The sequence below is a fragment of the Colossoma macropomum genome, unplaced genomic scaffold (genome assembly GCF_904425465.1).
Source record: "Colossoma macropomum unplaced genomic scaffold, Colossoma_macropomum, whole genome shotgun sequence".
Taxonomy (NCBI): domain Eukaryota; kingdom Metazoa; phylum Chordata; class Actinopteri; order Characiformes; family Serrasalmidae; genus Colossoma; species Colossoma macropomum.
This window is the reverse complement of record NW_023494798.1, coordinates 20,140,842-20,153,199: the sequence shown is the minus strand read 5'-3', so window position 1 is coordinate 20,153,199 and position 12,358 is coordinate 20,140,842. Positions and strand designations below refer to the sequence as shown.

At 40.5% G+C, this 12,358-nt stretch overlaps 1 protein-coding gene across 1 annotated transcript in view; it reads right to left on the bottom strand.

Annotated features, from left to right (window-relative positions):
* pclob (piccolo presynaptic cytomatrix protein b) overlaps positions 1–10,627 on the bottom strand; it is a 73,408-nt gene extending 62,781 nt beyond the window's left edge. Inside the window, exons 1-7 of the mRNA XM_036584782.1 lie at positions 9,929–10,627; positions 8,036–9,010; positions 6,333–7,238; positions 5,333–6,055; positions 4,142–4,930; positions 2,603–3,514; positions 870–1,667 (exon numbers count right to left, since the gene is read on the bottom strand). Coding sequence (XP_036440675.1) covers positions 870–1,667; positions 2,603–3,514; positions 4,142–4,930; positions 5,333–6,055; positions 6,333–7,238; positions 8,036–9,010; positions 9,929–10,627 — 5,802 coding nt within the window. The remainder of the gene's footprint in view (positions 1–869; positions 1,668–2,602; positions 3,515–4,141; positions 4,931–5,332; positions 6,056–6,332; positions 7,239–8,035; positions 9,011–9,928) is intronic.
* Positions 10,628–12,358: the final 1,731 nt, after the last annotated feature.

Below are 12,358 nucleotides of genomic sequence, written 5' to 3'. Positions count from 1 at the left end.
TATTAAGTTGCTCAGTGTAAGGAAGTAGACAACATAGTAAGACCTGCTGTACAAGCGTCTAATCAGATATAATAGAATAATGTCAAAAATGACATTAGGTGGAAGAACTGAGTGAAACCTAAAAGGCAATCAGACCCATAGACTTAACATTTAAAAGCATGTGATAAAACTGAACTGAGACAAATACTAGTTTTTATTAAGATATTTCTCCTCCATAATGGATCATGGTTAGAGTGAGGGCTTACGTAATACTACATGATAACAGCACCCAGCATCTATTTAATTTTAATTTCAGAGTGTATGACACTCATTGTGTTAGCTAATATGTATTTGTAAACAAATTACAGAAAAAAATTACATAACTCATATAAAACATTAGGCAGTGTCTATTTACATTAGAGCTACATGATATGGACAGAATACCACATTACAATTCTTAAATGACTTGTTATACATTAAAAACTCTTTATTAGGGCACAAATAATGACTGGCTTACATAATTGTAACCAAAATTATTTCTGTTTGTTGGATCATATGAATGGTTCAATTCATAAAAATGTCCTTAAAACATGCATATTGCAATCATCTACAACAACTGTATTGCAAAGGCAGATACTGTGACAATAAATAAGCTTTCCCTTATTTTTTCCAAGGTTAGTCAGCTGTGTTAGCTCTTCACCCTCATTGTAAGTCACAAATAGAATGCACAACACCACCACTCTTAATGAAGCACTCTACGTGTAACAAGAGATGCAACATCAACTGTATATATATATTAAAATGAACCCCCAAAAATGTCCATCACTAATTACCTGTTGCAGGAAAAATCTGTTACAGCAAGTACCTTTATGCTAAATATGGTGTCTTACCTCAGTTTGTTGTGGCATAGGGCTGAATCCACAAAGATTACACACAGTGTTCTTGCATTCTGTGCAGGTGTTATAGTTAGGTGGATCCTTCTTAAACTGAACCTTGCAGAGTGGACAATCTCCAAGAGGCTCTGAGGGAGGCTCATCCTTTTTCATTTGAAAGACTGGTGCCTTTGTCAACTGCTCTTCAGATGTATGTTTTGGTTCTTTCTTTTCCTCGTTTTTCTGTGCTACAGATCCCTTTTGGGAGCGAGGTGGTGTCGGAGCATTTTTTACAGAACTTTGAGATATTGTAGAATCTTTCCGAGAGGTTGGAGGTGTGGTGGAAGGTTCATCCTGAACAGCTGATGAGATCAAATTAGATGCAGAGCTAAGAAAAGAAGATCCAAAACCTAGAACCTTTCCGGAAACAGCAGAAGCAGCAGCTTGAGGAGACGGTGACCGAGATCGAGCACCACCAAAACCAAAGAAACCTGACTCCATCTTTGGAGGTTCAACTTTTTGTGGGACAGCAGGTGTGGCAGGAGCAGGCTGTTGTGTTGAGGGAACAGCAGTGGATTTCTGGGACTCATCTGGATTAGGTTTGTCCTCCTTTTTCCCAGCTGTAGGTGGTTTCTGATCTTTCATTGTTGCATCAACTGGAAGACTTGGCTTCTTTTGTGGAACACCTGGAGTTGGAGCCTCCTTCTTCTGTGGTGATACTGGTGGAGGTAATTTGTCAGCCTGTGATTGAGGCTGTGCAGGAGGAGGTCCTGGTGCTCTCTTTATCTGACAGTTCAAACATAGCCACTCCTTCACCTGTGCAGCCATTAAAGAGAGTACTGGTAAAAAAAAACTGAGAATGGATCGAATAATTCATGTATTAAGTTGCTCAGTGTAAGGAAGTAGACAACATAGTAAGACCTGCTGTACAAGCATCTAATCAGATATAATAGAATAATGTCAAAAATGACATTAGGTGGAAGAACTGAGTGAAACCTAAAAGGCAATCAGCCCCATAGACTTAACATTTAAAAGCATGTGATAAAACTGAACTGAGACAAATACTAGTTTTTATTAAGATATTTCTCCTCCATAATGGATCATGGTTAGAGTGAGGGCTTACGTAATACTACATGATAACAGCACCCAGCATCTATTTAATTTTAATTTCAGAGTGTATGACACTCATTGTGTTAGCTAATATGTATTTGTAAACAAATTACAGAAAAAAATTACATAACTCATATAAAACATTAGGCAGTGTCTATTTACATTAGAGCTACATGATATGGACAGAATACCACATTACAATTCTTAAATGACTTGTTATACATTAAAAACTCTTTATTAGGGCACAAATAATGACTGGCTTACATAATTGTAACCAAAATTATTTCTGTTTGTTGGATCATATGAATGGTTCAATTCATAAAAATGTCCTTAAAACATGCATATTGCAATCATCTACAACAACAGTATTGCAAAGGCAGATACTGTGACAATAAATAAGCTTTCCCTTATTTTTTCCAAGGTTAGTCAGCTGTGTTAGCTCTTCACCCTCATTGTAAGTCACAAATAGAATGCACAACACCACCACTCTTAATGAAGCACTCTACGTGTAACAAGAGATGAAACATCAACTGTATATATATATATATTAAAATGAACCCCCAAAAATGTCCATCACTAATTACCTGTCGCAGGAAAAATCTGTTACAGCAAGTACCTTTATGCTAAATATGGTGTCTTACCTCAGTTTGTTGTGGCATAGGGCTGAATCCACAAAGATTACACACAGTGTTCTTGCATTCTGTGCAGGTGTTATGGTTAGATGGATCCTTCTTAAACTGAACCTTGCAGAGTGGACAATCTCCAAGAGGCTCTGAGGGAGGCTCATCCTTTTTCATTTGAGAAACTGGTGCCTTTGTCAACTGCTCTTCGGATTTATGTTGTGGTTCTTTCTTTTCCTCATTTTTCTGTGCTACAGATCCCTTTCGGGAGGGAGGTGGTGTCGGAGCATTTTTTACAGAACTTTGAGATATTGTAGAACCTTTCCGAGAGGTTGGAGGTGTGGTGGAAGGTTCATCCTGAACAGCTGATGAGATCAAATTAGATGCAGAGCTGAGAAAAGAAGATCCAAAACCTAGAACCTTTCCGGAAACAGCAGAAACAGCAGTCTGAGGAGACGGTGACCGAGATCGAGCACCACCAAAACCAAAGAAACCTGATTCCTCCTTTGGAGGTTCAGCTTTTGGAGGTGGTTCAGACTTGGCAGGGGACGGGCCACCTTTTGCTGTCTGTTGTTGGGATGGTTTTTGTTGTGAAGGTGTTGCAGTAGTACTGGCTTGTTTTGCTGTAATTGAGATAGACTGTTCTGGTGCTTTCTGACCCTCTGGAGCAGGCTGTTGTGTTGAGGGAACAGCAGTGGATTTCTCCACTGGAATAGTTTTGTCTTCTGGTTTCTCAGTCACAGTTGGCCTCTGATCTGTTTTTGTAGCATCTACTGGAAGACTTTGCTTTTTCTGTGGAACACCTGGAGTTGGAGCTTCCTTCTTCTGTGGTGATGCTGGTGGAGACACTTTGTTAGCCAGTGGTTGTGGCTGTGCAGGAGGAGGTCCTGGTGCTCTCTTCATCTGGCAGTTCAAACACAGCCACTCCTTCACCTGTGCCGCCATGAAAGAGAGTATTGGTGAAAATACTGACAGTTACTTGAGTATTAGTACAAAATTTGCAAAACAAAGTATCTTGACTAGTTAAACTTTGCCAAAAAAGAGACAATTTTGACATGTTTCATAATTTCATAATATGAAACAAATGTGTTAATTTCTAAATATGGTACAAATTCCTTTTTCTTTAACAGTAACAAATGCCTAGTTGTCCGTAACCCTAACGATTCATGGTTTTTCTTAAGATTTTGATTGTGGCTTTAATACAAATAGGATATTATGATATCAGTATGTGATTATCCTACATGCTAGGTTTTTTCCTACACCTATTTAAAAACATTAATTACTATATTATATAAAGAAGCAAACAGATTAGAAATCAAAGCAGTAAACAGATACACTATTATATAAATAAACTTGCCTTGTTTTGCCTAAAATGCTCAAGACACATGGCTGTTTGATACTTTCTTTATTATTGTTATTTATTTTTATTAGATTAAAACAATATATAACTTTTATATAACCATATATAATTATATAACTTATATCTGACTTACCTAACTTTTTAAGTCTCTTCACAAAAAGACAACCTTAAAGATTTTTGTGCTAAGTATTGCCTCTTACCTCAGTTTTCTGTGGAATAGTGCTGAATCCACAAAGGTTACACACAGTGTTGTTACATTCAGTACACGTGTTATAGTTGGGTGGATCCTTCTTGAGGTCCACCATGCAGAGTGGACAAGCTTTGGGAATCTCTAAGGGAGGTGTATCCTTCTTCATGAGAGAAACTGGAGCCTTTGCCACATGGTCTTCTGATTTATTTTCTGCTTCTTTCTTTTCTTCTTGCTTCTGTGCTACAGATGCCTTTCGAGAAGAAGGTGGCGTTGGAACATTTTTTTCAGGATTTTGAGAAATTGTAGAACCCTTACGAGACGTTGGTGGTGTAGTAGAAGACTCATCCTGAACGGCTGATGAGATCAGATTAGATGCAGAGCTAAGGAAGGACGAACCAAAGCCCAGAACCTTCCCGGAAACAGCAGAGGCAGCAGAGTGAGGAGATGGTGATCGAGATCGTGCTCCACCAAAGCCGAAACCAAAGAAGCCAGACTGCTCTTCGGTAAGTTCAGGTTTTTGTGGTGGAACAGATTCGGCAATGGAGGGCTTCTGTTCTGCAGAAGCAGTAGTGGGTTTCTGGGGTTCTGCAGAAATCGGTTTGGCATCTGGTTTTTCTGATGCAGCAGGTTTCTGATCTTTCTCTGTGGCACCTCCTGAGGGGCTTGCTTTCTGTGTAGGACCTGCAGTTGGAGCCTCTTTCTTTGGTGCTGGTAGAGATACTTTGTTCGCGTCTTGTTGTGCAGGGAGGGGTCCTGGTGCTTGTTGCATTTGACAATTCAAACACAGCCATTCCTTTACCTGTGGGGCACAAAAAACTAATGGTAGTAAGGCATTGTAAGAACAGGAAAAATACTACTTAGCCTAAGGCTTAGGCTAGAAAATGAGAATATGGTGCATCATTTCATATGACAAAGGAAAGAAAAATCACTACAGCAGTTTGACACCACATAATATTGTCAATTTTATATTATTGAAAAATACTACTACTACTACTACTACAACTACTACTATTATTATTATTAATATCATTAATAATTCTCTTACTTCTGTTTGATGTGGCATGGGGTTGAATCCACACAGGTTACACACAGTGGCTTTGCAGGAAGTGCAAGTGTTATAGTTTGGAGGGTGTTCTTTGAATTTTTCCTTGCAAAGTGGACACATTTTTGGAAGTTTTGATGAATTTTCATCCCCTTTCACTGGAGCAGATGGTGCTTTGGCAGACTGAGCCTTTTGTGCTTCATCTGCAGGTTTCTTTTCTTCCTTTTTCTGAGTAGCAGATGCTTTTGTCTCATCAGAGGAGGCAAGTTTTGGAGACGTTTGCAGAACTGAGTCCTTCCGAGAATCTGGTGGCGTTGGTGCAGTCTTTATAGATGTTTGTGAAACAGTAGAGCCCTTACGGGATGTTGGTGGTGTTGTAGAGGGCTCATCCTGGGCAGCTGAAGTAATCAGATTAGATGCAGAGCTGATGATTGATGAGCTAAAACCTAGAAGCTTTCCAGAAACGGCAGAAGCAGCAGTTTGAGGCGATGGTGACCTAGATCGTGTACCACCAAAACCAAAACCAAAGAAACCCGACTCCTCCTTTGCAGGCTCAGCCTTTGGTGGTGGAGGAGATTTTGCAGGAGAAGGCTTTGGTGATGAACGAGTAGAAGTGGGTTTCTGGGACTGGGCACCAAGGGATTTATCATCTGGTTTCCCAGCAACATGAAGTTTCTGATCTTGCTTTGTGGCATCTACTGTTGATCCTTGCTCTAGAGGAGTGCCTTTTGATTCCTGTGGTTGAGGGGACTTTTGCAGGGAACCTTGAGCTTGAACATCCTTCTGTGGTGATGCTGGGGAAGGTGCTTTGGTTGGTTGAGCTGGCTTAGGAGGTCCGGATGCTCGCTGCATCTGACAATTCAGACATAGCCACACTTTCACCTGTAATGACAATGAATATGATTTAGGAATATGCTCACATAAAATGCATTCTGCTTTGAGCCATTATGGGAATTTTAATATTCTACCATTATGTAAGGAACTCTTTACTGGAACTATGCAGAGAAGTTTCAACAAAGAGCATTTCTTGACTGGACTCAAATCATGAGTTGGGTATGAGTTTAATCAATCAACAGGGAACATGAATCAATACTTCCACTAAAAAAAAACCCACTGAAGCCATAATAGAAGATAAATATTAACATTCAAATGTCCTTACCTCTGTCTGGTCAGGTGCTGGGTTAAATCCACAAAGGTTACAAACTACATTCTTGCACTCAGTGCAGACATTGTAGTTGGGTGAATCCTTCTTGATTTCCACCTTGCAAAGCGGGCAGACTTTGGGAAGAGGCTGAGTAGATTCTACTGCTTTTGTTGTATCTGTTTTTGTTGTATGTGTATCCTTTGCAATTGTTTCTGGTGTTGGTGAAGGTTTTCTGACCTCTGGTTTCTTCTCTTCTAAGTTTTCCTTTTGATTCTGTTCATTTGGTGGTTTTGTTACGTTCTTAGGATTCATCTTTTGAGATTCCTGGGTAGGTACCCCATGGGAAACAGGTGGTAAGGCAGTGGGCTTGCAAGATGGCTGAGAAGCTTCAGAACCTTTGCGAGAGGTGGGAGGTGTTGGTGTAGTCTTTTCTGATGTTTGAGAAACTGTAGAATTCTTGCGTGAAGTTGAGGGTGTAGTAGATGGCCCATCCTGGACAGTTGAAGATATTAGATTAGATGCTGAGCTGAGGATAGAGGATCCAAAACCTAATACTTTTCCAGAAACAGCAGGCTGGGGAGATGGTGACCGAGATCGAGCACCAAAACCAAAGCCAAAGAAGCCTGATTCCTCTTTAGGACGTTCAGAGATGGCATCTTTTGTCTGCTGGGGCTTAGGAAGCTGGTCTTGAGCGGACGGTTTTGTATTATGGGTGTTCAAAGGCTGCTTTTTGTCTGCTTCAACTTGTTTGTCTTCTGGTTTCCCATGAGCAATTGGTTTCTTATCCTTTTCTGGAGCTGAAGCCTCTTTCTTCTGGGGTGATACTGGTGGCGGTACTTTTGTAACCTGTAGCTTAGGCTGCGCAGGAGGAGGTCCTGGTGCTCGCTGCATTTGGCAGTTCAAACAGAGCCACTCCTTCACCTATGGAACCAACACAGGTTGTTAGTTAAAGATTTTAAAAGTGAGAAGTTTATTGGTAAATTATTATTGGTATTATTATAATATTTCTTGGTGTTGTCATGCTGAAATAAGCATGTACATCCCAGAAAAAGACAGCGTCTAAATGGCAGCCCCTGGTGCTCCAAAATGTGTATACATTTTTGAGTTAATGGTGCTTTCAGATGTGCTAGTTACTACTACACCACTATACTATGACAGATCCTGATTTTAAAACCTTGCACTGGTAACAATCAGGATGGTCCTTAACTTCTTTGGCCCATTATTTCCATCAAGAATCTGAAAGGTTTTCTTGTTAGATCACAATGCATGTTTCCACTATGCATCAGTCTATTTCACACACAGCCCAGAGAAGTCGGCTTTGTTTCTAGACATTGTTGACATACGACTTCTGCTGTGCACAGTACAGTCTTAATTTGCATTTGTAGACACAGCAATGAACACTGTTTACTGAAAACGATTTGTTAAAGTGTTCCCGAGCCCATGTGATGATATCCATCATAGAAGCTTGCCAGCATTTAATGCAGTGACATCTGAGGGATCGAAGGCCACAGGCATTGAGCTGTGGTTTTTGGCCTTGCAGAGATTTTTCTAGATTTCTTGTAAATAAGTAAGTTTGGTATGTTCATTTTATGTAAACTGTTTTTAATTATTGTCAGCTTTTTTGGTTTTCAGTTTTCAACCCAGGTTGTTCTAAAATGGATTTCAGCCAAGAATTTTCATTTTGGTGTATCACTATTTAGTATATATGGCCTTCTTACCTCTGTTTGGTGTGGAGTGGGATTGAATCCACACTGTATGCACACGATGTTTTTGCAATGAGTGCATGTGTTGTAGTTGGAAGGTTCCTTCTTGATCTCCAGCTTGCAGAGCGGACAGTCTTTGGGAATAAGCTGAGAGGATTCCTTCAATTTTGATAGCTCTGGCTTGGATTCAGCTCCTTGAGAGGACTCTTTTCCCTGATGGATTACTGGTTTTGTCTTCTCATGTGTAATGTCTTCTTGGTTCTGTTTAGTCTGTGATTTAATATGACCTGTTTGTTTTTTCTGAGAGTCTTCAGATGTTTCAGATCCCTTCTGTGAAGTCGGGGGTGGTATGGTGGTTTTGAGAGATGTCTGAGAAACTCCAGAGCCTTTGCGGGAGGAAGGTGGGGTGGTTGTCTTAATGGAGCTCTGAGAGACCTGTGAACCTTTACGAGAAGTTGGTGGTGTTGTAGAAGGCTCGTCCTGAACGGCTGATGAGATCAGATTAGATGCTGAGCTGAACAAAGAGGAGCCAAAACCTAGAACCTTCCCAGAAACAGCAGAGACAGCAGGCTGAGGAGATGGTGATCGAGATCGAGCACCACCAAAGCCAAAAAAGCCTGAGCTTTCTTGAGAAGGGTCAGCTTTAGCAGGAGAGGGCCCATTTTTCGATGTCTGACTTTGAGGCTTTTCAGCATCCTGTTGTTTAATTGGCAGCTGCTGATTGGGCTGTTGTGTGGGAGTAGGATTCAGCTGCTTCTCCTGTATTACAGCATATGTGTCTGCTGTTTTTTTTACAGCAGCAGTTTTCTGGCCTTTTTTAATGGTTTCATCAGGAAGACCTTCTTCTTTCTTCTGAGGGCCTTCTGATGTAGCAGCCTTCTTTTGTTGAGGAGATGGTGGAGGAATTTTCTTAGCCTGTTGTTGAGACTGTACAGATAATGCTTCTGACGCTCGCTGTGTCTGGCATTTCAGGCAAAGCCACTCCTTTACCTGCAGTTAAACCAAATTGATTAATTGTTAACAGGCCTTGCATGAATACATATATTTAGAATATATGATATATATGAGGTTCTTATAATAAATTGGTTCTGAGAACTACAAGAACATAATACTGATAACTGTGGTGTTGTTAGTGATTTTTTTCTGTTTAACAAAAGTGACATGTAACCACAGAAAGGCTCTGGTATAATATTTATACAGTTAATTCAACATACATACTATTCCAATGTCAGCGACTACCCTGTCATTTATTCAATGTCCAGTTAAAACGGCCATTAAATACAAGTCAATCATTTTTCATGGTCTGGAATGAAAGGTAAACATATATTTAACAAAAAATACACAAAAGCTAACACTACGTATAATATAAAATCTATCAGTATTCAAGTTGGCCTTTTTATACTTTTGTGCATTCTATTGCTTAAAGGAAATGAACCAAAAGAAAGTAAGTTCGGACACTGTAATAAAGGCAAAAGGTGGACACACTGAACACTGAGAAAAAAATTATATTTAGTTGTTGAGGCTTCTGTTTAATTTTCTATTAAATATAAGTTTTCTGTTTTTTCCTGATGCTGATAAAATGAATAGCCTGTACTTAATGGCAGTCTTGACTGGAGATTAAATGAATTGAAGGGTGGTCTCTGACTTTTACACAGTACTGTGTCCCTCTGTAAATTATTAAAACATATTTACCCCTGTTTGATGTGGCATAGGATTGAATCCACAGAGATTGCATACAGTGCTCTTGCATTCAGTGCACATGCTGTAGTTAGGAGAGTCTTTTTTGATCTCTGCTTTGCAAAGTGGACAGGTTTTAGGAAGATGCTGAGCTGACTTCTCAACTGCTGCAGACTCTATCAATGGTTGATCCCTGTTTGCTTGTGTGGATGGAGTTTTGGATGGCTGTACTTGCTGGGCTTTCTTTTCTCCTGACTGTTGATCAGAGGGTGGTTTGGTCTCTTTTGAATATGGCATTCTCATTACATCCTGGGAAGCTTCAGACCCTTTGCGGGAAGCAGCTGGCGTGGAGGCTGGAGATCCAGGCTTGTGAGATGTCTGTGAAACTGAGGAAACCTTGCGGGAAGTGGGTGGTGTTATTTTGGGTGATGTCTGGGAGACTGATGAACCCTTACGAGAAGTTGGTGGCACTGTGGAAGGCTCATCCTGAACAGCTGATGAGATCAGATTAGATGCTGAGCTGAAGAAGGAAGAGCCAAAGCCTAGAACTTTCCCAGAAACAGCAGAGACAGCAGGCTGAGGAGACGGCGATCGAGATCGAGCACCACCAAAACCAAAGCCAAAAAATCCTGACTCCTCCTGGGTTTCTGATTTGACTGTCTTTGGCTGTCTTTGACTGTCCACATGGGGTTTGTCAGTTTCTTGCCACTGAGGTTTGTGTACAGGGGGTGTTCCATTCAGTGCCTTAGTTTGCTGGTCTTGTAATTTCTGAACGACATCAACTTTCTTGTCTTCCTGTGGAGCTGTTGCTTTAGGATTAGCTGTTTTCTTTGTAGAGTCCACTACAGAAGCTCCGATCTGTTGTGATGAAGGAGCCTTATCCCCCTTTCCTAAAGACTGTGGTGGGCCAGGATTCTTTGGGGGAATCATTAATTCATCACCAAGGGCTCTCTGGGTCTGACAGTTCAAGCAAAGCCATTCTAGTACCTGAAAAATATGTTAGAATTTTAATGAAAAAAAAGCTTAAAATATGGTTAAATCAACATATTTTTGTCAAAATAATACAATTGAACAATGATTTATCAAAGACTTGCACATTTTACAAAACAATCATTAAAGCCATAAGCCAAGATTGCAAAACCTCTGTTACTTTAGCTTACACTGAAGCTGTAAAACCAAAACAATGTCTACGAGAATAAATGAGAATATATCACATCTATGGTGTAAACGAAAGAGATTTGCAAATTCCTGTTTATGACTTTAAGGAAAAGCATAACATTCATAGAATTGTATCAGTTAATATTACCTCTGTTTGGTGAGGCATCGGGTTGAATCCACAAAGGTTACAAACAGTCTTTTTGCATTCAGTGCAGATATTGTAGTTGGGAGGATCCTTCTTAAGCTCAGCTTTGCAGAGTGGGCAAGCTTTAGGGAGAGAGTGAGCATCTTTATCTACTTTTGGCATATGTGAGGAGAGTTCTGGCATCTTTGACTGAGATAAAGGTGCCTTGGCCTTCTGATCATTTAACTGTCTGTCTGTCTTCTCTTTCTGTGCAGTTGGTTGTTTAGTCTCTGTCCCTGTTGAGGACACTTTGTGTGATGCAGGAGGTGTACTGGTTGTATTGGCAGAGCTTTGGGACACTGTAGACCCTTTACGAGAGGTTGTTGGTGTGGTGGAAGGCTCATCCTGAACAGCTGAGGAGATCAGATTAGATGCTGAGCTGAACAAGGAGGAACCAAAGCCTAAGACCTTCCCAGAAACAGCAGAGACAGCAGGCTGAGGAGATGGTGATCGAGATCGTGCACCACCAAAACCAAAACCAAAGAAACTTGACTCATCATGATGAGGTTCTTCCTTTGATGATGGTTCAGACTTGGCAGTTTGAGGGCCACTTTTTGTTGTCTGCTGATCAGGAGGCTTCTGCTTATTCAGTGGGTTTGCTCCTGTTGAACTGGGCTGTTGTTTAAGTGTTTCTTTCGGAGTAACTGTCTGGTCGGCAGAACTAGGTTTTGTAGGTTGGGCTGTGGACTGTTTATGTGTTTGACCTGCAGTGGAATCCTTCTTTTGTGTTGTGGCTTCACTGGGCTGTGGTTGGGGTTTCAGTGTTGGAGGTCCTTGTGGTTCTACTCCTTTTAGCGCTCTTTGCGTCTGGCAGTTTAAACAAACCCAATGTTTTTCCTGCAGCAATACCACAACAGAACAACAGAATATAATTAATTCTTCTTTTCTTAATAACAGCCAAAATGAACCATACCACCACTTGTTTATACGCTACACGCAGGAAAATAAAACTGAAAAATCAATACGTCTGGCTCTACTGTTTTTACAAACACTTAAATATAAGCTGAGTGATTCAATTTTAGATGTTAGGCCTTTGAAAATGCTTGTAACAACCCATACACCTACATCAGGGAGTAAGCTGTAGACCAGAATGCATTATAAACATATGACATGGTGGAATTCATTGCTTTCTATTTCATAAGTATTCTGAGCAATCAGTCAGACTCACTCCACTAAATTCTACAGTCAACTGAATCCAGATGTTTTGTGAAGCTAATGATGGTTTTGTTCAGATGAGGCACCCACTTCCTGTGCTCCACTGTGTTCTGTGTCTGAATGACACATTTCATCATTTTTGTCTGATTTAGCCACCTGCATTC